The 26,230-nt window shown below is 44.7% G+C and overlaps 1 protein-coding gene across 1 annotated transcript in view; it reads left to right on the forward strand.

Moving 5' to 3' along the window:
- The window catches only part of CCDC178 (coiled-coil domain containing 178), a 381,945-nt gene that overhangs the window by 106,712 nt on the left and 249,003 nt on the right, over positions 1 to 26,230 (forward strand). The window contains exons 10-13 of the mRNA XM_059724137.1: positions 11,795 to 11,890; positions 11,999 to 12,135; positions 21,523 to 21,706; positions 23,382 to 23,444. Coding sequence (XP_059580120.1) covers positions 11,795 to 11,890; positions 11,999 to 12,135; positions 21,523 to 21,706; positions 23,382 to 23,444 — 480 coding nt within the window. The remainder of the gene's footprint in view (positions 1 to 11,794; positions 11,891 to 11,998; positions 12,136 to 21,522; positions 21,707 to 23,381; positions 23,445 to 26,230) is intronic.

The raw sequence follows: 26,230 nt of genomic DNA on the forward strand, positions 1-26,230 counted from the left end.
ATATCATATCTGCTGATCCAAGACTGCCCTTATCTTATCATACTGCTCCTTCCATAAACTTGGTGAGCTCCATCTTGAAACAATTTGTTTATTGCATCCAATACTTTGTTTGGAAGATCATTCCAAGTATTAATTGTTTTGATTTTTAGGAACCTTCTTGTAACTTTCAGCCTCTCAACTATTTGTAGTTATGAGTTGTGCTAAAAATGGGAGCCATGGGAGGGTGGATAATGAAGGACTCTGGAAAGTTCTGCTGCATATTCCAGAATATTGTTTGTGGACTTAAGTGACAGTTTTGATGCAATTTACCAATGGGCAGTTTAGAGCGTTATTGCTTTGCCTACTGAAGGGATTAACATTGATCATTCTCCTCCCCCAATGCTCAAGAAGAAAGAAAGCTAGAATGGTTTAGTTAGGGATAATCCTACTATAAGCAGCATGCTGGAGTAGATGATTTTATGAAATCTTTTTCTGTACTACTTTCTTATGGTCCTGTGTTCCTAATTTTGCCACGCTCTGCTGACTTGAACACGTACAACACATCTGCTGTTCTTTAATCTATTCATTTTCTAGTCTGGCCTGAACTTCTGCTTCCTTGTTACAATAGATCAAGGGTAGCCAACCTGCAGCATGTGTGCCACAAATGGCACAGGCAACCTTTGAGTGGTTGGCAGCAGATCAGGGAGGGGAAAGGCAGCACAGTGGCAGATAGGACAGGGAGCAGAAAGCAGAGCAGCAGATCAGGCAGAGAAAGGGGATCAAAGTGGCACTGGAGAATAGTACAGGGCTAATTTGTGGCATGACTGCTGTGGCAAAGTGGGGAACTCCCTGACTAGCCACAGTGCTAGTTCCAACTTGCCTCTGGGCACACCACCTGCCTTTCTCGCCTGCCATGCCTTGTTGCTCAAAAATTAAGGTCTTAATTAGGCAGGAGGCTGCCCTTCATACACCCTATCAGCTCTTGCCCTTACCTTCTGGTGTTACTGGAACAGCAGCTCTACCAAGAGATGTTGTTTCCTCAGTGCCAGGCAGCAGAGTGCCGCCTCAAGCTCTGCTGGCCTGGATCTTAAAATGGCCGCTCATCAGAGCTGGGCCACACCTGCCAGTTGACGCTTCAGGTTCTTAAAGTGTCAGACACCAGCAGTGCTCTGTCACATCTGCCAAAAAGGATGGCCCTAACTGCAATAAATGTAGCTAAGTACGTAATCACCTTTTTTTCTTTTTTTGTGAAGACCAGGGATCTGGGTTTTCTGTTTCCCATGGAAAGTGGAAAAAACCACGGATTTTCCCCTTTACGAGAGGAACATACAGATTTCTTATTTTAGCGGGGAAATCTGTAGATTTTGCAGTTTTGCAAAGAGCTCTCTGCAGGCTGGCAGAGTCCAGCCTGCAAGGACCTGGGAGGGAGCAGGAGAAGGGTGGTCTTGCAGGGTGGTCAGGCAACCTGCAGGAAAGGGGAGCAGGGGTTGAGGCCTCCATAGGGAGGCAGGGAGTTGGGCAGGGCTGGGGCTGCAAGTGGAGCTGCAGTTGGGGCTTTGATCATGGGGGCTTGGGGCCCGGGGCTCCAATGTACAGCTGCAGGGCCCCAGCAGGGAGCGGGACAGGGCTGCAGGTGGCTCATTCAGGGGGTAAAGGGGGAGGGGCCAGCTCCCTACTGCTGTGCACTTGTGGAGGCAAGGGGGAGCCATGCCCCTCAGATCTGTGTGTGGGTGGGGATGGGTGTGAGCTGCCTGCTAGGGGCTCAGGCTCGGGCTTCCACCCTGCTGTCCTCCCCTGGGGCCTCCCTAGCCCAGTGGGTGTGACCCGGCACTGCAGGGTAGAGCGGGACCATGCAGGAAAGCTGCTGGATACTGCGAGCTCTGCACTGCCTTAGCAAGGTGCCCCTTGTACATGCAGCATGCGCACAGGGGGTGCATTGCCAGGACAGTGCAAAGCTCATGGCAGCAAGCAGCTTCCCTGCATGGCCCTGCGGTTCGCTGCAGTGCCAGGTTGCACCTACCAGGCTCTGGAGGTCCTTGGGGAGGGCAGCAGGGTCGGAGCCCAAGCCTACAGTGGGCAGCTCACACCTGCCCCCACCTCTGCCCCACTCACAGAGCAGGGGGTCACAGGTCTCCCCTGCCTCACCTGAGTGCATGCAGCAGTGGGGAGCTGGTCTTCCGTGCCCTTCCTGTAGCAGGCAGGCAGTTTGGGGGAGGGCGCAGGCTCTGGACCACTGCAACAGCCACCACCTCTTGCCAGGGGTAGGGGGCTGTGAACCCTGGCCCCGTAGCCCTGTCAGCTGGCCATATAGAAACAAGCTGGCAGAAGGTACTGAGTTCCTTCAAAAGGATTTTTGTGTTCTTATTCCCACCTGTACTAGGATCATTTGTAGTAGCTGTTGTCTAGTGGAGGTTGAAGCAGGAAGAGTCTGCAAGTATACATCCAGGGAAAAGACATGCAGTGTTGTAAAGTCTGTTATCTGTTAGTATCCAGATGTGCATGGCTGACCATCAGGTGGTCTTATCTAAATGTGATTTATCTGCATTTCTAAAGCCAGCTCGGCAACCTTAATAAGAACTAAAAGCTCCCATGGCCTACGACAATTGATAATGATCACATCCATTCAGCTGCCCTATATGTGTCTGATACAGTAGTGCATACTATGGTCACATCTGGAGCAATGAGAAAGATCTCTTTAGTTTCAATCCTCAGGGGAGTCCAGTGTTGTACAAACCATAGGTGAGGACCTTCCCTTTAAAGGACATGAATTGACTAATTCAAAAACAAATGAGACTTTCTTATTTTTTGGACTATTCCAAATGATGCTGCATTCTCTGGGTTGATTTGTCTTAAGTATGAAGCTGGTAAGACTACAGACTTTCTTTAAGCAGTGTTCATCTGCTCAGTACTGTTAACTGTTACCTTGGAGATGCTAAGAGAGAGGCAGGCATTCCATGGTGATGACCCGCTCCCTTTTCCTCTGCAAATCTGCACTTTCCACCAAGTGCAGGTTTGATGCCTGGGTCAAAAGTTTGACATACTGTCTCAAGGATCTCCGTCAACTTTGGTAACCATTTTTTAGAAAGTCTGAACTTTGTTCACCTATGGGTACTGGACATTGTCAGCAAGCACTAGCTCATCTAATTTCAGTTCTTGCCTTCCTGCTTCCTAAGCTTTTCCTCTGTCCATTTTTGGAGACTTGATGTGAGATGCTGCATAGGCAGTGACTCCATGGGTGCTCCAGGGTTCAAGCACCCACCAAAAGAAATTAGTGGATTGTCAGCACCCAGGGAGCCATGCTTATGAATGTTAAAAACAAACAAAAAACCCTGCAATTTACTGGAAGGATTGAGTGCTTCAGCTGGTCTTTTTGGTGCTTTAGCTAAAGCTGAGTCAATCAGCTGTTAGATACAAGTCCTGAAAAAGCCCCACAAAAGCACCCAACCTATACAGATACTGCAGAGCCAGATAGAAGTAACATGCTGCCTCTTCTGGGCATTTGCCAGGCTCACACAGGAATGCGCCAAACTAAAAGTAAAGTACCGTTTTTTTGATTTTAAGTGTGCAAGCACCCACCGGCAAAAAACAAAGTCAGCACCTATGAGGTGCTGGTCAAATAAGACATGCAACCTGAAGCAGTGAAGGTCACCTTTGGAGTTTAGGAATAGAGGTTTCCTGAAAGAAAAGGGGTTAATGTTGTACTAGAGACTGTCTTAAACTCATTCATTGTTTCAAGTTAGTTCATGACTTTTGACCTTCAAGATATCTCTTTTCACATCTTTTTGTTCAGCTTATAGGAAATACTTCATTTTTATAGCAGGGACATCTTACTAGCAACAACAGTGTCCTGTTCTTTAGTCTTTCAGCTGCACCATAGTTATTCATGAAATATTTAGCTTTTGGTGGATGTTAATTCTTAAAAGCAGGGGATCCAAGTCTATTATTCTTTCATTGATCAGTTGAACTGAGGTACATCACCACTGCAAGTAACAAATTAAATCTCTTTTACACTAGGTTTCAAAATCAGAAAAAACATCTAAGTGTACTTGTATTGAAAGAATAGCATTCACAAGAACGTTGTCAGATTCCAAGTGATTGAGAGTTTACTTTTCAAAGAGGAAATTGCAAAATGCAGTGAACCCCATCAACCAACTTTAAGCTCACCCAAAGATACTAGTAAAAACCTACCTTAGGCTTCTGAAATATGTAGCCTTTTACATGTGTGTGACTCAGTTTCCCAGACTTTTCCTACACTCCAAGGATGGCTGAAGTCAGTGTGTTCACCAATAAGCACCATGTAGAGATGATAGTCATGTTCATTCAAGAAGTTATCTTCTTGTTAAACTTGTAGAAAAAAATCCACATAAGATATGCAATGGAATATCCTTCTCTGTATCTCTGCTGCTCTGTACTACATGTATACTACTCTGTTAGCATATGCCTCGTATGCTACCAGTCAGAGTGGTATACATCATTTACATCATTTTCATATTTGTGTCATCGAATCCCCTCTTCTGTATAAATGTTTAGAAATGTGGACCTGTCCACATGACATACAAATCATTTCTCTTTTTCATTCACAATCAAGATGCTGACAGAAAACACCACATCCATTTATTACATCAACAAGGCTCTCCCTGGGTCATCTTCATTTTGTCAGGAGGCTGCTTGTATCTGGACTTCATATCTGCTATATTTATTACTAAATCATGCTGTTGTCTTGCATCTACTTTAGCAGATCACTTCAAAAGACAGTTTTCAGACAACCATAAGTAGCTAATCAAGGTTCAAGTATTGCACATCATCTTTCAAAAGTGGGATCCTGATCAGTTAAGACACTTGCTCTGCAGTTGGGATATACAGAGACATAACAGTTATTCCTCTAAGTTATTATAAGATTTCCTGATATAGTCAATATTTTTGTCTGCTCTGTAGCAGTATTAGTGAAATGAAACCACTGAGACTGTGTATCTCTGTTTCATTCAGAACTAAAGTTACAATGATAATGCTTGCTTTCAGGAGGAGTACCAGTTAAATAGGAACAGCTGATATGTGTTGCAAGTGACAAATTCCTCTACCCTTTTAAAGTGCTTTAAATTTACATCTGTTCACAGCCTAGAATGAGAACTGCTGTGTTTAATCCTGTTTAATCCAACCAGAATACTGTCTACATGTTAGATACTTTTCTCATCCCTTGGACATGATACTGAGATATGCCTTCTTTGGGAACATCATACCAAGGTTCCTGAAGAAATTGAAGCAAGATGTTGAATTGATCATCATGGAAGTCCTAACTTTGCTGGGCATTTCTTGTACTTGGGTTTAGAGAACTTCTCAATGCAGTTCCAATCACTCTGTTCATTATAGCTTTGCAAAACAGTGACCAGGTACAGCACTGTTATCTCCAACAAATTGGATTTGATGGTCTGACATCCATCAAAAAAAGCTTATTAGCTGAAGTGTGCTGCACCAAAGCAAGAAAGCGTCAATGAGACTGACTTCTAATAGTTAAGTAGAACAGGTATTCTATTTGGGCATCCCTCATAAACTGTTTCCCTTGGCAGCACACTTGTCAACGATATCAGGTTGTACTTACCAACTATAGAACAATATGGACTTTCTGGGTATGTCTATACCATGTGCTCAGCATTTTTCTACAAGAATGTTTTCCTTCATGCAGCTAACCGAGAAATACACCATTAAAGCCAGTATGGGGGCATCCCTACAGGGTTGAGCCCAAATATTCCATGAGGTGCCAAAAGGGGCCTTAGGGGAACACCCCTAGAGCATTTTCAGCAGTTCATTTCTGGGTCAGACATATGTGAGAGTGTGGCATATCTGGAAAATCAGTGCAGATATACAATTTATTAATGCTACAGGTGGCTTTATAGCAGCTGTATATAAACATCACTCTCCTATCCAGGGTACAGAGTGTATATATTTTTATAGCATCTAGCCACTGTAAGAGTTATATTTATGATTTTCCCTGGGTTGGGAGGCTCTTCACCTCAAAAGATAGGGGAGATGAAGACCTTTGTGGTGCATCTGCCATGTTTTCGTGTAAGTACAGGTCACTCATCCCAGATTCGTTCCAAAGATGCATATGAAACAAATTATTCTCTGCTGGCGCGTGAGTTAGCACGGAGTTTGCACGGGAGGGCGCACTGGAGGGCCCAGGACCCTGCCAGCGCGCCCCCCAGGGTAGACAGTCCCAGCCGTAGCCAGCCTCCAGAGGCATGACACGGATGGGCACGCACCACACCCCAAGGGTCCCCTCGGGCTCTGCGGCCCCCCCCTCTGGCACCTCAGAGACGGCCACCCAGACAGAGCCCCTGGTTCCGGGCTCCACGCAGACGGAGCCCCTGGCTCTCGGCTCCGGGGGCTGCCTGTCCCTTTTTCAGGCTCTGGGGCCTGGGAGCATGGTGACCTCCCCTTGTGGGGTCTGCTCTCTTTTGGGGTCTCTGGCATGCCAGCTGGAGGAGCTCCAGGCCACAGTCCAGAGACTGCTTGCCATCAGGGACAGCGAGCAGGAGATAGACTCCTACTGCCAGGCCCTTCTCCCCCGGGAGGCGGAGGGTAGACTACAGTCTTCCTCCACGCCAAAGGAGGACTCCAGGACCTCCTGCTCTGTCCAGGCAGGGGCATGGACCACAGTGGTCAAGGGCCCTAAGGCCCGCCGCACCAAGGCCCCTGCCCCGCCGGAGCTGAGCAACAGGTATGCACCTCTTGCCGCTCCAACAGAGCCTGCTGAGTTGCTGGCTCCCGCAGGCAACATGGACCGAACTGCAGCTCCCACCCCTGCTCTCCCCAAGACAAAACATAGGGTGTTTGTTGTGGGAGACTCTCTCCTGAGGGGGACTGAGGGGGCAATCTGCCGCTCCGACCCCTTAGCCCGGGAAGTCTGCTGCTTCCCGGGGGCCTGCATCTGGGACATTGCGGAGAGGATCCCAGAGCTCCTCAAACCCACAGACCACTATCCCATGCTCCTAATTCGTGTGGGCACCAATGACACGGCTCGGAGCGCTCCCAGCCAGGTCATGAGGCGCTACAGAGATTTGGGAGCGGGGCTAAAGGGTCTGGGGGCACAGGTGGTGTTTTCGTTGATCCTCCCGGTCTCAGGCTATGGGCCGAGGAGGGAGAGGAGGATCCACGTGGTCAACCAAAGACTGCAGCGCTGGTGTCGTCGGGAAGGCTTTGGCTTTCATGACCACAGCCCGCTCTTTGGCGAGAGAGGCAGCGAACTGCTGGGAAGAGATGGCCTCCACCTCTCTCCCCTAGGGAGGAGGCTGTTCTCAGCCAGACTGGCTGACCTGCTCCACCGGGCTTTAAACTAAGCCCGCTGGAGGACGGGGGCACTACTGCCACTGCTGGCCCGCTGAGCAATCCTTGCAAAGCCACCAGGTCAAGGCACGTAAGGGAGCCCACCCCTGCCCCAGCCCTGGCAAAATCTGTGAGCAAGGAAGGAGCCCCCCAGGGGGCACTTGCTTGCCTGTACATAAATGCCAGGAGCTTGGGGAATAAGCAGGAGGAACTCATCCTCCTGCTCAATGCAAATAATTATGATGTCATAGGGATAACAGAGACCTGGTGGGACTCCACCCATGACTGGACCACGGGTATAGATGGCTATACCCTGTACAGGAGGGATTGTGTAGAGAAAAGGGGCGGGGGTGTAGCTCTCTATGTTAAGGAAAGCTACACGTCCCTGCAAGCCGATATTGGCAGCCACGGTGGACGGCTGGAGACCCTCTGGGTTAAAATCCGTGGGGAACACGGCACAGGGGACACAATGGTGGGAGTCTACTACAGACCTCCCACCCAAAGTCCTGAGCTTGACCAGGAATTTGCCTGGGAACTGCCTGAGGCTGCATGCTCCAGGACCATGGTTGTCATGGGTGACTTCAATTACCCGGACATCTCGTGGGAGGATCGCTCAGCAAAATCTGAGCGGTTGCAAAGCTTCCTCTCGTGCGTGGATGACTTCTACCTGACTCAAGAAGTCTATGGGCCAACGAGAGGCAAAGCGCAGCTCAACCTGGTGCTGGCTACTGGGGATGACCTAGTCGGCGACCTAGTGATCGATGGGAAGCTGGGTGACAGCGACCACGAGCTGATCACCTTCACCATCCACCGAAAAGCTGGCAAGTCAGTCAGCAACATGGAAGTCCTTGACTTCAGGAAAGCCGACTTTGACAAGCTCAGGAGGTTTGTCAGTGAGGCCCTAAGGGACCATGACCACGGGGAGAGGGGAGTTCAAGAAGAGTGGTTGCTCCTCAAGGGAGCGATCCTCAATGCACAAACTAAGTCTATTCCATCTCGGAGGAAAGGCAGCAAGAGGGCACAGCAGCCCCCCTGGCTCTCCAGGGACCTAGCAGACCTCCTGAGGCTAAAAAGAAAGGCCTACAAAGGATGGAGGATGGGAGTCACCTCCAAGGAGGATTATTCTGCACTGGTCCGGTCCTGTAGGGAGCATACCAAGAAAGCCAAGGCTGCAACTGAACTCCAGCTAGCTTTGAGCATCAAGGACAATAAAAAGTCCTTTTTCAGATATGTGGGGAGCCGGAGGAAAAGCAGGGGCAACGTTGGACCCTTGCTGAACCAGATGGGGCAACTGACAACTGACGCCCAGGAAAAAGCCAACCTATTAAATAGGTACTTTGCTTTGGTCTTTCATCAGTCCCATGGGACGCCCATGCCCGCTATGGGACAGGGACGTCCGGATGAGGGTGATCCCCTGCCCTCCATTAATGCTGACCTTGTGAAGGAACATCTTGAGAAGCTGGATACCTTCAAGTCAGCCGGCCCTGACAATCTTCACCCCAGGGTACTCAAGGAGCTGGTGAGCATTATAGCCCAGCCTCTAGCATGGATCTTTGAAAACTCTTGGCGCTCTGGTGTAGTGCCCGAAGACTGGAAGAAGGCCAATGTGGTGCCTATCTTCAAGAAAGGGAGGAAAGTGGATCCGGCTAACTATAGGCCCATTAGCCTGACTTCTATCCCGGGGAAGATCTTAGAAAAGTTTATTAAAGAGGCCATCCTTAATGAACTGGCCGACGCCAACATCTTAAGGGATAGCCAGCATGGGTTTGTTGCGGGTAGGTCTTGCTTCACCAATCTCATTTCCCTCTACGACCAGGTGACCTATCACCTGGACAAGGGAGAAGAGATTGATGTCATATATCTTGACTTCAAAAAAGCCTTTGACCTGGTTTCCCGTAATCACCTCTTAGAGAAACTGGCCAATTGTCACCTTGGGTCCTCCACGATCCACTGGCTGGAAAACTGGCTCCGGGGTCGGACCCAGAGGGTAGTAATTGATGGAAGTCACTCATCGTGGTGTCCTGTGACCAGTGGGGTCCCCCAGGGCTCTGTCCTTCGACCCATACTGTTCAACATCTTCATTAATGATGTGGACACTGGAGTCAGAAGCGGACTGGCCAAGTTCGCTGATGACACCAATCTTTGGGGCAAAGCATCCACACCAGAAGACAGGCGGGTGATCCAGGCTGACCTGGACAGGCTCAGCAAGCGGGTGGATGAGAATCTGATGGTGTTCAACGCCGATAAATGCAAGGTTCTCCACCTTGGGAAGAAAAACCCGCAGCATCCTTATAGGCTCGGCAGTGATATGTTGGCCAACACTATGCAAGAAAGAGACTTGGGGGTCATCATTGACCACAAGATGAACATGAGCCTGCAGTGCGATGCTGCGGCTAGTAAAGCGACCAAAACGCTGGCTTGCATCCATAGATGCTTCTCAAGCAAATCCCGGGACGTCCTTCTCCCCTTGTACTCGGCCTTAGTGAGGCCGCAGCTGGAGTACTGCGTCCAGTTTTGGGCTCCACAATTCAAAAAGGATGTGGAGAAGCTTGAAAGAGTCCAGAGAAGAGCCACGCGCATGATCAGAGGTCAGGGAAGCAGACCCTACGATGACAGGCTGAGAGCCCTGGAGCTCTTTAGCCTGGAAAAGTGCAGGCTCAGGGGTGATCTGATGGCCACCTACAAGTTTATCAGGGTTGACCACCAGTACCTGGGGGAACGTTTGTTCACCAGAGCGCCCCAAGGGATGACGACTAGGTCGAATGGTCATAAACTACTAGAAGACCGTTTCAGGCTGGACATAAGGAAGAATTTCTCTACTGTCCGAGCCCCCAAGGTCTGGAACAGCCTGCCACCAGAGGTGGTTCAAGCGCCCACATTGAACACCTTCAAGAGCAAACTGGATGCTCATCTTGCTGGGATCCTATGAACCCGGCTGACTTCCTGCCCTTTGGGCATGGGGCTGGACTCGAGGATCTTCCGAGGTCCCTTGGAGCCCTAATGTCTATGAAATCTATGAAATCTATTCATCTTTTTGTTTTCTTCCCCAAGCCTGTGTCAGTCCTTAGGGATTCTAAACTTTATGGACTTAATGTAGGAAGGGTCTTTTAATATTATCTTAATAGGGCAAAAACATTGGGGAACAGACTTATACTATCCATGGCTGTTGCTGAAATGGTCAGACAGTTTTACAAAGATTATTGAAGTGGATCCCAAGCCTAATTAGTTGTTATAAGCCAGTTGGGTTAATCCATGTAGAGCTCATTTCACTGGGAACCAGGCACCCACATATTTATAAGACTTTTTTTTTCTGAAGAGGCTTTCAGATTGGATACCCATTTTGGAAGACTGTTCTGATGTCATTGTTTAAATTGGACTCTTAATACCCATTTCCAAACAGATGGCTGCCTGTTAGTCATCAAGAATGGAATACATGTGGGCAATCAGTTAAAGAGGAATGGTTTATTAAGTTATATTAATGGGTTTGTCATGATGTGTTATCCAAGTGGATTCCAGTATCTGCTATCCTTTCTTGCTGTTAGGGCCCCTATTTCTCTCTCTGGGATTCTGCATTTTTGAAGGAACAAAGAATTGTTTAAATCTACTTTGTCTTATACAGTGTCCTTGTGCACTTTTAAACTTCAATAACTTAGGTTGTAGGTATGATAGAAACAATCTGTAAACGGCATTTAAAAGCAAATTTATTAAAGTTTTAGGACAATTAGACTACACAATGCTAGACTTCATAAATAATAACTAATTTATTATTAAATAAAATGGAGCTCCATGCCACTACGTTCTGAATGCATGACAGTTCCTAAATGACATTGTCCCACAGAAGTGGATAGGCAGAGGTGGGCCAATTGCTTGGCCACCTCGTTCACCTGACCTGTCACTGTTGGACTTCTTTTTAAGGGGATATGTTAAGTGTAGTTTACTTGTTAAAACCATGTTCTTTGGTGGAACTTAGGGCTAGGATCACCAACACAATTAGTGCAGTAACTCAAGAGCAACTGGGAAATGTTTTCAAGGAGTTGGAAGGTTGCATTGAGCACTATATCATGATGGATGGTGATTATGTTGAAGCATAGCATTGTGTACTCTAGTTGTCCTAAAACTTTAATAAATTTGCTTATAAATGCCATTTACAGATTGTTTCTATCATACCTACAACCTAAGTTATTAAAGTTTAAAAGTGAACAAATACTTTATGAAGACCCTGTATATCCTTAAGCCAGGCACTTAAGATCTTCTAGAGTTCAGGCATAACTTCAAGCAATGCTAATGGCCAAAGAAATCCTACCTTGCCCACATGGGATGCATGTATACACACCAAAAGTAGAAACTATATGGAAAAGGTATCTTGATGACTAAGTTACTATAGTTTTTCCTTTTTTAATTGAATTTCTTTGTATATCATTATCTTGTTGCAAAGAAATATTGAGGATACTGGTTTTTATTAACTTGTAAAACATATATATATATATATTTCTAGGTAAAAGATTTGAACAATAAAATACCTGCTCAAGAGAATGAGAACAACAATTTATTCTCTTCTTGTTCTGAAGTGATTACAATATATGAAGATTTAGTAAGTTTTTAAATGTTTTAATGAATTACACATTTAATGAGTTTGTGCATTCTCTGTTAATTTTAAATGATCTTTAGAGCATATTCAAATTACCTTAATGTTTCTTAGAAGTCTGGTTGGGAATCTGAAGTATCAAATATGAAGCAAACCCTCCTCAATACCTTTCAAGTAGTGAATGATTTGGAATGTGAAAATAAAGGTTTAGCGAGAGAAAATGAAATATTTCTGCAAGAAATCAGAGACAGGTAATTAAAACATTAATGAATACCTGCAATGTAAATAGAAAAGGGATCAATTTTGAATAGAATAAGTATTATTCTGCCTCTAAAAACAGCACTGTTGATAAGAATTTTCATGATTTTAATTCACAACAAGCTGAAATTTAACATTTAAATTTTTGGCCTTCTATTACAAACCCCTAGCCCTAGACCTAGCTCCCCCCCCCCCCCTTCCCCCTTCCAAAAAAACAAACCATAAACCAAAACACCAAAACTCAAAAGAATTCACAAGCATAGTTTGGCAATTTGAAAAACAAAAACATATAAAATAAGAGATTCTAAAATTCTCTCCAGATTGCCATTTTCAGTAAGTTTCTGTCAGCTTTCTTCTAGCAGTTTACTCTATTTTAAACTTTTTTATTTCATATCATTATGATAATGGGACCTAGATCATTGGTTCCTAATGTTTTTTCCACTTTGCATCCCAAATTCTAGTTGGTCTGTGGTTATGAGAGGCACCATTTCTGGTCAGAGTCTGTCTAGCATAGTTGAATATCTCTGGGATATTTTATAGCTTAAAGTGCAATTAATTGGATTCCTAATTTTTATATTTTTATTGTTAAAATAATAAAGCACTTATTAAGGTAAAGTTTTAAAATCTTTATTAGTGATTGCTGTCCTGTTCCCTTTGTATTGAAATTGGAATTCAATTAAACTGCACAAAGCCATTATTATAAACTTGATTCTTAACAACTAAATAAAACTACCCTACATGTGTTGTATGCATATGTTTTTTAAATCAAAACATGTTTTGCATTTAACACTGATTTATTTAATGAAGGAGATGCTATCTGTAGTTGGTTAACTGATTGTTTGTAGTCAAGATTATAGCTGCAAAATTTTTAGGACTACTAGATCTCATCCTCTAGACTACTAGACCTTATCCTCTTATGCCTAATTTTTATTCAGGAGAGAGAGAGGATTTTTGGTGAGTTTGTTTCTTTTTACTGGACATACTGTATAGTTGGGAGAGAAGTTTGACAAATTTTGGGTATACAGTGCATTTCCCTTAATATCTGTTGTCTTATTAGGATGGTGGCTTAAAACTGAGTCTAAGCTTAGTCCTTAGAGCCCATTATAAGCTCCTGATATTTTGTCAAAGTGTTTCCTTTTTCGTCCTTTTTGAGTTAGCTACTCCTTTTTATATAGTCTTTTATAGTAAAAACAGGATAAGAACCATATGGGACAACTGACAACCGACGCCCAGGAAAAAGCCAGCCTGCTTAATGGGTATTTTGCATTGGTTTTTCACCAGCCCCAGGGGACGGCCCTGCTTAATGTGGTATGGGACGGCCAGGGCGAGGGAGAATTATCACCCTTCATCAATGTTGACCATATGAAGGAACACCTTGAGAGGCTGGACACCTTCAAATCAGCCGGCCCAGACAGTTTACACCCCAGGGTACTTAAGGAACTGGCAAGCATCGTAGCTCAGCCACTGGCACGGATCTTCGAGAACTCGTGGCACTCAGGCAAAGTGCCTGAAGATTGGAAGAAGGCCAGTGTGGTGCCTATCTTCAAGAAAGGGAGGAAAGTAGATCTGGGGAACTACAGGCCCATCAGCCTGACCTCTATCCTGGGGCAGATTTTGGAAAAAAGTATCAAAGAGACCATTCTTGACAAACTGGCTGATGGCAACATCCTGAGGGACAGCCAGCATGGGTTTGTTGTGAGTAGGTATTGCCTGACCAATCTCATCTCCTTCTATGACCAGGTGACATATTCCCTGGACATGGGAGAAGGGATTGACATCATATATGTTGATTTAAAAAAAGCGTTCGATGTGGTATCCTGTGATCATCTCATAGAAAAACTGGCCAACTGTGGCCTCGGCTACATTACAGTCTGCAGGCTGGGGAATTGGCTCTGAGGTTGGACCCAGAGAGTGGTAGTTGATAGAAGTCAATCATCGTGGTGCGCCATGACCAGTGGGGTCCCCCTAGGTTCCATCCTTGAGCCTGTATTCTTTACCGTCGTCATTAATGATGTGGACATCGGTGTCAGAAGTGGACTGGCCAAGTTCGCCGATGATACCAAACTTTGGGATAAAGCGTCCTCACCTGAGGACAGGATGGTGATCCAGGCTGACCTTGACAGGCTAAAAAAGTGGCTGGATGAAAACCTAATGGCCTTCAACACTGAAAAATGCAAGATACTCCACCTTGGGAAGAAAAACCTGCAGCATGCTTATAGGCTTGGCAGTGCTATGCTTGCTAGCACCATGGCTGAAAGGGACTTGGGGGTCACAATTGACCACAAGATGACTATGAGCCACTAATGTGATGTTGCAGCTGGCAAAGTGAGCAAAACTTTGGCTTGCATCCAAAAATGCTTATCTAGCAAATCCCAGGATGTCATCCTCCCATTGTACTCGGCCTTGGTGAGGCCACAGCTGGAGTACTGCATCCAATTCTGGGTTCCACAATTTTAAAAGGATGTGGAGAAGCTTGAGAGAGTCCAGAGGTGAGCCACGCACATGGTCAGAGGGCAGGAAAACAGGCCTTATGATGAGAGGCTGAGAGCTATAGGACTCTTCAGCCTGGAAAAGCACAGGCTTGGGGGGACCTGGTGGCTTCTTATAAGTATGTAAGGGGTACTCACCAGGATCTGGGGGAACACCTGTTCACCAGAGTGCCCCAAGGGATGACAAGGTCCAACGGTCACAAACTCCTCCAAGACTGTTTCAGGCTCGACATAAGGAAGAATTTCTTTACTGTCCGAGTCCCTGAGGCCTGAAATAGACTGCCGCCAGAGGTGGTGCAAGCACCTACTCTGGACTCCTTTAAGAGACATTTGGTTGTTTCTCTTGCTGGGTTCCTTTGACCCCAGCTGACTTCCTGCCCCTGGGGCAGGGCGCTGGACTCGATGATCTTCCAAGGTCCGTTCCAGCCCTAATGTCTACAAAATCTATAAAAAGAACTGTCCCTTTCTTTCTTTTATAATTAATTTATTAGCTTATTTTTTGCCATTCAAAAGCTTTTGGAGTCTTCTTCCAAATTCAGAATACCTCTGAAGATTTACTGAAAGAGATCTAAAAACTTCAGAGCTGATGAAAGACTGTCATCTCCTAGTATGCAGAACAAGAATCTTAAGGGCTTCCCTGTATGCTAGTCTGTATTCTACTTATAGAGCACATGCACCCTGGTCACTCAAGATTAGAATCTTTTGGTTATCAGTGTCCATTATGGCCACAAATGCCTCCTTAGTGTCCTCATTTCTTTTATCACAGTTTAAAAGGCAGGGGCAGGCCAACTTGCCCATTTTATTCTCTGTGGTTCTAGGAAAGAACCCTGGTAATGCCTGAATGTTAATGAACTTCAAAGTATTTTTCATGTAAATATATCATGATAGGATTAGGATTTTACTGTAGTTCATGTAGTTTGTCCACTGGCATTTTAGATGCAATAAATTTTTCTTTTGTTTTTCAAGAAGTATTTTTCCATGGTATTGCAACTTAGTCGTGATTGAACTTGTCTCTTGGTGTTTAAAATTGCCAGTCCACGACAGCCACATGAGATGCTTGTTTTGCCCAAAGGAGTATAACTCTGATAAAATTTGAAGATGCAGAAGTAGGGCTCATCTCAAACATGTTCTTTTAGATGGGTTTATGGGCCCCCTAGTCTCTGGACTAACTATCTTTAGACCACCTGCCTCTGTCCAAAACTTTCTCACTGAGCTCAGCTGTTTTTAGTGCTGAATTTTACTTGTAACCTTCTTTCTTGAAGAGGACAGGCACAATCTTATCAGACACACTGAAACCAAACTGAACACCAGCATCAGAGTGGCTAAAACATTTCTTTTAGGTGATTTCTCTGGTCAGTGGCTCTGCAGAGCATGCAACCATAGTTGGTTAAAGCAAACACTTTTAAAACACGAAGGTTGAGAGAGAGATGGAAGAAGAGAAATAAGGATTGGAAAGATGGGAGGGAATGACAACAGGAATTTAAGCCTCACATTCCAGGTGGTGATCATGAGTCAGCTGAACTTTGCTGAAGTTGGTGGAAATGGCAGTATAATGGAAGGTCTTCCCTCCTGCCTCTCTGATTATTTCAGGATTGGAGTGTTGAAGGTTTAGCAGTGTCAGTGTGGATCCCAGATTCCAAAGATGCAGGGAATGGTAGCCAAAGTAATAATACAGTTTATGCCTTCATGTATCCATGTATTTCTGGTATCAGTGTTAAATCACTAATTTAAAAAAATGAGTGAACAACCCATCTTCTCTTATTTTGTCTATCAGTATGTCTCTAGTCATTTAGATAAAGACATGATAGGATCTGATGTGCGAGCCGCACAATTATACCTCCTGCCTTGCATGATCATAACTTGCTACATGAGTAAATTAAAGCTGGAAAGAAACCAGTTATAACCAGGTTGACACAGGGAAAAAAGCAGAGCTCTTCAATGAGTTCTTCACTTTAGTATTTCTCTGTACCGACCAAGCCAATTCCCCCATCTTGATCATTGACGGATGTCTACATGGCACCAGTCTGCCTACGGTTAGTTCTGAAATAGTTAAGGAGCTCCTGGAGGAGCTGGATGGGTACAAGTCAGCAGGCCCGGATGACTTCCATCCACGGCTGCTGAAAGAATTGGCCAGTGTCATAGCTGAGCCGCTGGCACAGCTGTTTGAGCACTCGTGGTGCTCCGGCCAGGTCCCTGAGGACTGGAGAAGGGCCAATGTGGTGCCCATATTCAAGAAAGGGAGAAGGGATGAACTGGTAACTTTAGACCAGTCAGTCTTACCTCTATTCCTGGGAAAATGCTAGAGAAAATAATCAAAGAACACGTTTGTGCAGGCCCAGCAGGGGAAACAATGCTGAGGGGAAACCAGCATGGGTTTGTCACAGGTAGATCCTGCCTGACAAACCTTGTAGCCTTCTATGACCAGGTCACACACTGCCTGAATGAGGGAGCTGAGGCTGATGTCATCTTCCTGGACTTTAGGAAGGCCTTTGACACAGTTTCGCACCCTATCATTGGGCAGCTAGCAGACTGTGGAGTGGTGGTGGGTGGTTCCTTCTTGCCCTGGAGGGAGGTGGGAAGTAGGGTCCCACAGGGTTCGGTCCTTGGACCGATATTATTCAATATCTTCATCAGTGATTTGGACGAGGGTGTGGAGAGCACCCTCTCCAAGTTCGCTGATGATATCAAGTTATGGGGCAAAGTTAGTACACAGGGAGCAGATTCAGGCTGACCTGGACAGGTTGGATCAATGGGTAGAGAGAAATAGGATGCAATTTAATAAAGATAAATGTAAGGCACTCTGGGAAGGAAGAACCCTCAGCACACCTGTAGGTTGGGGAGTGTCCTTCTCAGCAGCTCAGAGGCAGAGAGGGATCTTGGAGTCATAATCGACTCCAAGATGAATGTGAGCCGGCAGCGTAACAAGGCCATCAACAAGGCCAATCACACCTTGTCGTGCGTTAGCAGGTGCATGACTAATAGAACAAAGGAGGTGATGCTCCCTCTCTATGCGGCACTGGTCAAGCCGCAGTTGGAGTACTGTGTCCAGTTTTGGGCACCGCACTTCAAGAGGGACGTGCGGAATCTCGAGAGGGTCCAGGGGAGGACCACTTGCATGATTAGTGGCCTTCGTGATAGACCCTATGGGGGGAAGGTTGGGAGAGCTGAATCTCTTCAGCCTTCACAAGAGACGGCTGAGGAGAGATCTTGTGGCCGCTTATAAATTTATTAGGGGAGGTCAACGGGGAATAGGGGAAGCGCTGTTTACTAAGGCACCCCAGGGAGTGACTAGGAATAATGGGTGTAAACTAGTTGAGAGTGGATTTAGGCTAGATACTAGGAAGAAATTTTTCACAGTAAGGGTGGCCAGGATCTGGAATGGGCTTCTAAGAGAGGTGGTGCTATCACCTAGCTTGGAGGTCTTCAGGAGGAGGCTAGATAGTCACCTGGCTGGGGTCATCTGACCTCGGTCCTCTTTCCTGCCAGGGACAGGGGGTTGGACACGATGATCCATTGTGGTCCCTTCCAACTCTACACTATGAATCTATAAAGTTACTACACATTTTCCAGCTCTAACTTTATAGCTGGATGGACCTTTTGATAGCATGACAGTTACTTTGCATGTGTAGCCAGTCTAAATTAATTGCACAGTTAACCAGTTAATAACATATATATGTAACGTGTAGAGGGAGACTTTGTGACTCACCAGTTTTGGCCAAGTAATTTATGGTCTTGTGTTCCTCATGTTTACCAGAGGTTATCTTAAGATAGTCATTGGATAGTTCCAGTGACCATTCTTGTTTGGAGTTATTCCGTTTTTCTGTCTTCAAGTTCTGCTGACATATAGAATATTTTATTTAACAGGTTAAGTTAGATTATTTATTACAACAATTTAAAGTTGAAAATAGGCCTCTGCATGGCAGCACCTATTGGACCCTTGGTGTTACATGTTCCTTATTGCATTGGTTCATCAAAATTTCCATTTTAATGGCTGATAGTGATGTCAATCCAAAGAACTGGGAATGTAAAGCACTTATGACGTGCTATCCTGCTGTGATACTCCACAAGGTTAAAGTCACCTTTAGGCTCATTCAACATTTTTGCCTAATGAAGTCTCTAATTTACTTAAACTGAAAATTATTTATTTGTCTTTGTTTTTCTCTAAACCATAGATACTCAAGCTCTAGTCTGAGGACCAGATCTAGCCCATGGCACCTTGTCATCCAGCCTCCACGGATACCCATGGGTCCAAAAACCTGGTGATAATGGACCAGTAGTACTACTCCCCTGCTGCCAGATTTCCAGACCCATGGGGATCCTTGGTCATGTGCACTGAACTGGGTACCTGATCCTAACATGAAGGGCTGGGTGGGGGTGATGATGGGCCCCAGGGTTCAGTTCTGGCACACGCAGGCAGCATTAGCCCCAAAGGCTCAATGTGGGGGGGCAGAAATGTGTAACACTGGCTCTTGATCCTAGCCTGTGGGGCAGAAGGTGTGCTGCCATGTCTGCAGGGCTCAATCCGGCCCATGGACAATCCCCGTGCAACTGATGACTTTAGCAAGGCTTTTGACACTGACTCCCACAATGTTCTCACAAGCAAGCTAAGGAAGTATGGGTTGGATGAATGGACTGTAAGTTGGATACAAAACTGGCTGAATCATCAGGCTCAGAGGGTAGTAGTCAATGGCTCGATATCTAGTTGGCAGCTCGTATCAAATGGACCGCCCCAGAGATTTGTCCTGGGGCTGGTTTTGCTCAGTATCTTCATCCAATGAGCTAGAAGATGGAATAAAGTGCACCCTCAGCAAGTTCACAGATGACACCAAGCTGGGGGAAGTAGTAGAGCTAGGATTCAGAGAGACCTTGACAAATCGGAGGATTGGACCAAAAGAAATCTTATGAGTTTCAATAAGGAAAAGTGCAAAGTCCTGCAGTTAGGATGGAATCATCCCATGCACTGCTACAGCCTGAGGACCAATTGGCAAAGCAGCAGTTTTGCTGAAAATGACCTGGGAGTTACAATGGACAATAAGTTGAATATGAGCCAACATTATGCCCTTGTTGTGAAGAAGGCTAATGGCATACTGGGTTGCATTAGGAGGAGTATTGCCAGCAGATCAAAGGAAGTGATTTTTCTCTTCTCTTCAGCACTGGTAAGGCCACAGCTGGAGAACTGTGTCCAGTTTTGCTCCTCGCCAACTACAGAAAAGATGTAGAAAAAGTTGGAGAGTATGCAGTGTCACTTGGAGGGCAACAAAACTGTTTTGGGAGCTGGGACATGACTTACGAGGAGAGGCTAAGGGAACTGGGCTTATTTAGTTTGGAGAAGAGAGGATGGAGGTGGGATTTAATAGCAACATTCAATTACCTGAAGGATGGTTCCAAAGAGGATGGAGCTAAACTGTTCTCAGTGGTGGCAGATGTCGGAACAAGAAGCAATGGTCTCAAGTTGCAGCAAGGGAAGTTTAGGTTAGCTATTAGGGAAAACTTTCTCAGTAGGAAGGTAGTAAAACACTAGAACAGTTTACCCAGAGAGGTTGTAGAATCTCCATCCTTGAAGATTTTTAAGACTCATGTAGACAGAGCCATGGCTGGGATGGTTTACGTGGGGGTGGTCCTGCTTTGAGCAGGGAGTTGGACTAGATGACCTCCCAAGGTCCCTTCCAACCCTGATTTTCTATGATTCGATGATTCTATTTGTCCCACTGATCTAAACCATATTCTTCTGGAGAAGGCTAGAATATATTCTGGATGCCTTCAGAGCCTTATTTCATTTATAAAGGATTAAATGATTTGGAGTCTATCGCTGAGACTCATAGAAGTGTTTGTTGACAAGTTGAAGGGGCAAGCCATATTAACTAAGAGGTTCTATAGAGGGTAGTCCAGTTGTATTAAGGTCTGTTATGAGTTAACCAATTAGCCAATTATATGAGACAGCACAGTTTAGGACACATTCTGTTAGGTCCTTGGGTAGCCTCTATGACTTCCTGGAAAAGCCTGTTTCAGAAATATTTTCAACATTACTTGAAATTCAATCCATACATTTGTGTGATTTTACTTTTTGGATAAACTATTGATGTTGATATTGCTTTTCCAAAACTTGGCTGCAATTTTTATGTAAATAGATTCTAGGAACCTCCTACATTCTTAACAGGTTATTGCTTCTGAGTCAGGGTGGCATATACATATGTATATTCTAAAACCTGCCCTCTTTCCCCACTGCTACACACTCTTACACCTTGATTTTATGTTGGCAAAGGAAATTGAAGGATACCATCTTGTCTTTGTTATGGGGCATGAGGACAGTCCGTGTGTGTGTGTGTGTGTGTGTGTGTGTGTGCGCAGTCTGAAAAAAAGCTGCTGGCCAAAGGACTCTATTTTGAGTGTTTGGGGTGCTTGGTTCCTATGAGAGATTGTCTATGTATATTTCCACCTATGTGTATGTGTCCTTTGTAGCTAAGCGAAGTGTGCTAAACAAAATACTTACGCTATCCAATGTGCCCATTATGTAGCAAGAAACCATAATCTATTGGGCTAAAAACAGGTTTTTCTTTGACTGTCAGTGAAGTGGTAGTGGTGGTGGTGGTTATTAATATTATTTGATTGGATGTAGTCTTCAGCAATAGTTTCAGTTGGTCTAGCTAACCAGTATCTTTTTCAGGTTTACATATACCAAAGTTATTCTTGTCTACCAGCATAGTATAATTGCTTTACATTACTCAAGGACTCAGTAAGAATGGAATCCATAGGGCGTTGATCTGTCAGTCAGTTGTATGGCTACTTGGTGTCATTGAAGTCGTACTGTTTAACACATTTTTCCTTTTAGCTCATCTAGTTTTACAAACATTAAAAATTATCAGATAATTTAAGACTCTTTTTTTTTAACAGTTCAAAAAGAAAAATTGCATATCAGTCAGAAATCCAGGCTATACACAAAAACATCCAGAAAACTGAAGAGCAAATAAGAAAAGTGAATAAAGAGCTATATAATATTGAGATGTCTTATGCAGAAAGAAAATTAAAACTGGAGGGATTGGAAGAAAAAATAATTCAAGAAAAAGTCCAGTACAAGGTTGTATATAGCATTACATAAATGTATTAAGTTATATAAAAATGGATGATAAAGAACATTAGTTTTAAAAGAGTACAGTAGAATGCAGCCTTTTAACCTGCTCTTGCAGTACTGCATAGTACAGGTGCTCACAAACAATACCACATAAATAAGGAAAGGGGTCTTGCTACCAGATCCTATTCACAGAGATAGGAAATCGCTGGGTCTGATGTATTCAGCATGACATTTGCTCAATAGACATCTGTATGCATGGCCTTTTTTTATAATATGAACATGTTATATTAGACAAGACCATACAGAGACTAACGATCTGTCACAGATACACTGGTTTTGAACAATACTCATATATGCCTTCTTTCAAATTTCCTTAGTTCCCCAGGGTGACAACAAAAATCTAATGTCATCTTAATAGTAGCAGTGTGGTTTTACCAGGCACCCATGTCCAGCAGTTAGCCAGGGAACCATATAGTTTAACTTTCTCTGCTTCCAGGTCTTTTGTTCCCATAACAAGGGAGAATCTTTCTTCTAAATCCAGAGCCAATCCATCTGGTAGCTTTAAATATTGTGGTGGAGTTCTTATTTTCAGAGACACTTTAAAGTGTTCTTTTCTAGTTCAAAAATACTCAAACAGATAAGGCAAGGTTTCAACTTCTGAATAAATAACAAATTAGTGATCCTACCTCTAGCAAGCATACTAAATACCTTTTATATTAAAAGTCACAGAATTTAGCCCTTGCCTCCCTAGAGATGCATTTGGTAGTTGTACAGGTGTTGTGTTTATGTTTGTGATCTAATTAGGCTAAACAGAGGACTGGGATGGGATGTGGTTATGGGGGGGATGTGTGGAGGCCACATAGGAGTGCTTGGCAGGGCACTCCGTAACAGGGAGCCTAGCCTGAGGTTAGGGACCCAGAGAGCTGTGGGCTGGGAGAGCCACAGCATGTATCTGCAGGGTGAATCTGGGAGAGCCAAGGCCAATGGAATCAGCCTGGCCTGGTGTCAGTGATGCAGAAGGCTGAGGGTTAGGATAGAGTTACGAAACATGTGCTGGAGCCAGGGGCCCAGAGGGCTGAAGTGTGAGACCAGAGCAGCCTTAAGCCAAGAGGGCCAAAGCCTAGGGAAGGAGTAGGGCCAGGGGCCCAGAGAAAAGAAAGTCTTGCCAGGGTTAGGCTGATTGGAGTGTTTGACAGGTGGGCTGGAAAGCCTGGTGGACAACATAAAATCTGCAAGGCATAAGCATGGCTACAGGGATAGAAAGAGGTAACTGGTGCCTTGGGGTGCTAATAGGGCCAGAAGGGCTGTAGCGTAGTGTCCGAGGAGCAGGGCAGAGCTAGACTGGGTTCACTCGGGCCCTAATAGCAGCCTCCTGAAACCTTACAAATAATATCAAATTGTGACTAGTAGAAAGGGAGGGTACCCTGAGGAGCCAGAGTGAGAGACAGAGGTCAAGTGGCCACCAGGGGATGTCATGGTCACCATGGGCCCTGATCCTGTCACAGGGTTCTATAACTGTTGTTAAAGTGACATTAAATCCGTTGTTTATTTTTATCATACAGTATACACAGTTTAAAAGGAGCATGCATCTTTTATGGTAACATTATTATTTAGAACTTCATTGTTCTTATTTTGATCTGCTCATACATTAGATTGTAGTTAATTTTTAATTTTATTTTAGAATTTGGAAGATAATTTAAAATGTGTAATTCGAAGTGAAAGAGGAACTTGGCAAGCAACTCAGGTAAATAAGACAATAATTAATTTAATCTAATGTATAAATTGCCTTTAACTTTTTCTTTTCTTTTCTTTTTTTTTTGCTAGCACAGTGAATTTTTTTGTAATAAAATACTGTTTAAGGAATTTAGATATTAGCGAAAGTTTTTTTCTCCTTAGCTGATGATGTTTACTGTTTGGACATCTGGAAAAATCTGAATAATGATGAGCAATTGGAATATAATAAGTGAAACTTGTTTTGTAAATTATTGTGAATGTCTAATTTTTTTATTTTTTTTTTTAAGGGCAGAGCTATCCTGAACCTAAACCTGAAAGACATTAGTTTATTTTGCAATAATGATTTTTCCTCTTTCATTCTTTTGGAGTCTTCCATGTCTAAATAGAGCAATGACTAACTTTTCTTATTAGTAATGTCTTTTTGCTCTAGACATGACATTTTCACTACTTGGATTCCTATTTCATAGATTTCATAGAGATTAGGGCTGGAAGGTGTCACAACCAAATTAAGTAGTGCCCATGTCACAAGCAAGTAAAACCATTCAAAACAGTTTTATTTTGCACTAGGTTAACTAAGGGTTAACAAAAGTTTTTGCCAGTAACCACCTTTTTGCTGCGCATGTCAAAAATAAATTTATTGCTGCGCCACTAACAGAGATAGAACTTAGCCTTCTGTGCTGTACATAAATCATTATAATTGGTCAGAGAAAACAAGGAGTAACCCTATAATAGCACCCTAGCAAAGACCGCTAGATAATTGGCGATTCTAATTAAATTTATGATGTGGCGAAAAGCAATTGGCTATTATACAAATAAAACCCGTCTTCACTTCCGTGAAGTGGGAGACCTCCACGCACACACCTGAAAAACCTCTGAACGTATGCGTGAGAGTAACTGACAAATTGATCACTTGTCAGTTTCCCCTGTCTCGACCCAATTCTCAGACGTAAATCGACGACCTGCCAGCCCATTTCTCTGCCCGACCACCAAACTCTTATGCAGACCGACCTACGAACTTTAAGCTATGACTAACCAAATATCTTTGACCTCCGTCTTTCACCACCTTGACGGCATGAGTAAATAATCTTGCTTTGCAACCGATAAGCGTCCGCCTAATTAATTCCACTCCAAGCATCACAAGTACCCGCATGACGGCCTTCTAAGGCCCCAGACCCTTATCTGCCCGGGTGGGAGTCAGGGAGAGCTGCTGGCCGGCTGCCCTGGGTCCCGACAGAAGGGACCTCAGAAGATCATCGAGTCCAGCCCCCTGCCTAAGGGGCAGGAAGGCAGCAGGGATCATAGGATCCCAGCAAGATAAACATCGACATTTCTCTTGAAGGCGTTCAAAGTAGGTGCTTGAACCACCTCTGGCGGCAGCCTATTCCAGGCCTTGGGGGCTCGGACATTTAAGTTCTTCCTTATGTCCAGCCTGAAACGATTGTGGAGGAGTTTGTGACCGTTTGACCTTGTCAACCTTTGGGGCTCTCTGGTGAACAGACGTCCCCCCAGATCCTGGTGAGCACCCCTGATAAACTTATAGGTGGCCACCAGATCACCCCTGAGCCTGTGCTTTTCTAGGCTGAAGATTCCATAGCTCTCAGTCTCTCATCATACAGTATGTTTTCCTGACCTCTGAACATGTGTGTGGCTCTCGTCTGGGCTCTTGCAAGCTCCTCCACATACTTCTTGAATTGTGGAGCCCAAAACTGGATGCAGTACTCCAGCTGTGGCCTCACCAAGGCTGAGTATAACGGGATAATGACATCCTGGGATTTGCTCAAGAAGCATCTATGGATGCAAGCTAGCATTTTGCTCGCTTTACTAGCTGCAGCATCACATTGAAGGCTCATGTTCATCTTGTGGTCAATGATGACCCCCAATTCTCTTTCTTCCGTAGTGCTAGTCGCTGTAGCACTGCCGAGCCTATAAGGATGCTGCAGGTTTTTCCTCCCAAGGTGGGGAACCTTGCATTTTTTGGTGTTAAACACCATCAGGTTCTCATCCGCCCATTTCCTGAGCCTGTCAAGGTCAGCCTGGATCGCCCTCCTGTCCTCAGGTGTGGATGCTTTACCCCAAAGTTTGGTGTCATCAGTGAACTTGGCCAGTCCGCTTCTGACACCGATGTCCACGTCATTAATGAAGATGTTGAATAGTGCTGGCCCAAGGACAGAGCCTTGGGGGACACCACTGGTCACGGGGCACCATGACGATTGACTTCTGTCAGTGACCACCCTCTGGGTCTGACCACAGAGCCAATTCCCCAGCCAGCGGATCGTGGTGAAGCCGAGGCCACAGTTAGCCAGTTTTGTAAGAGGTGATTGTGGGATACCAGATCGAAGGCTTGTTTAAAGTCAAGTATACAACATCAATCTCTTCTCCCTTGTCCAGGTGATAGGTCACCTGGTCGTAAAAGGAAATGAGATTAGTTAAGCAAGACCTACCCACAACAAACCCATCCCGGCTCTTCACCTAGATGTCTCCACAAAGAATAGCAACTGCTTAAATAGTACTGTAACTTCATATTCTGCTTAAGTGAAAAGAAAAAAAAAAATATATATATATAGTTTCTTGCTTAGGACCTTTACTGTTTGTGTCCAAAATTCTGCCAGCCACTTGGACTGTTTTTGATGCATTCATGCTCAGTCACTAATTTTGGTCTTATTTTATAGATATTTCTAAAAACTTTTGTGTTGGCATGTATATATATGATTAATTTGTGGTGCTGATGCTGACATTTTGTATAAGCAAGTGTACTTTTATCATTTTTTAAAGAATTTTAATAGATTGTTTTATGTT

Source organism: Alligator mississippiensis, chromosome 3 (assembly GCF_030867095.1).
Source record: "Alligator mississippiensis isolate rAllMis1 chromosome 3, rAllMis1, whole genome shotgun sequence".
Lineage (NCBI taxonomy): Eukaryota > Metazoa > Chordata > Crocodylia > Alligatoridae > Alligator > Alligator mississippiensis.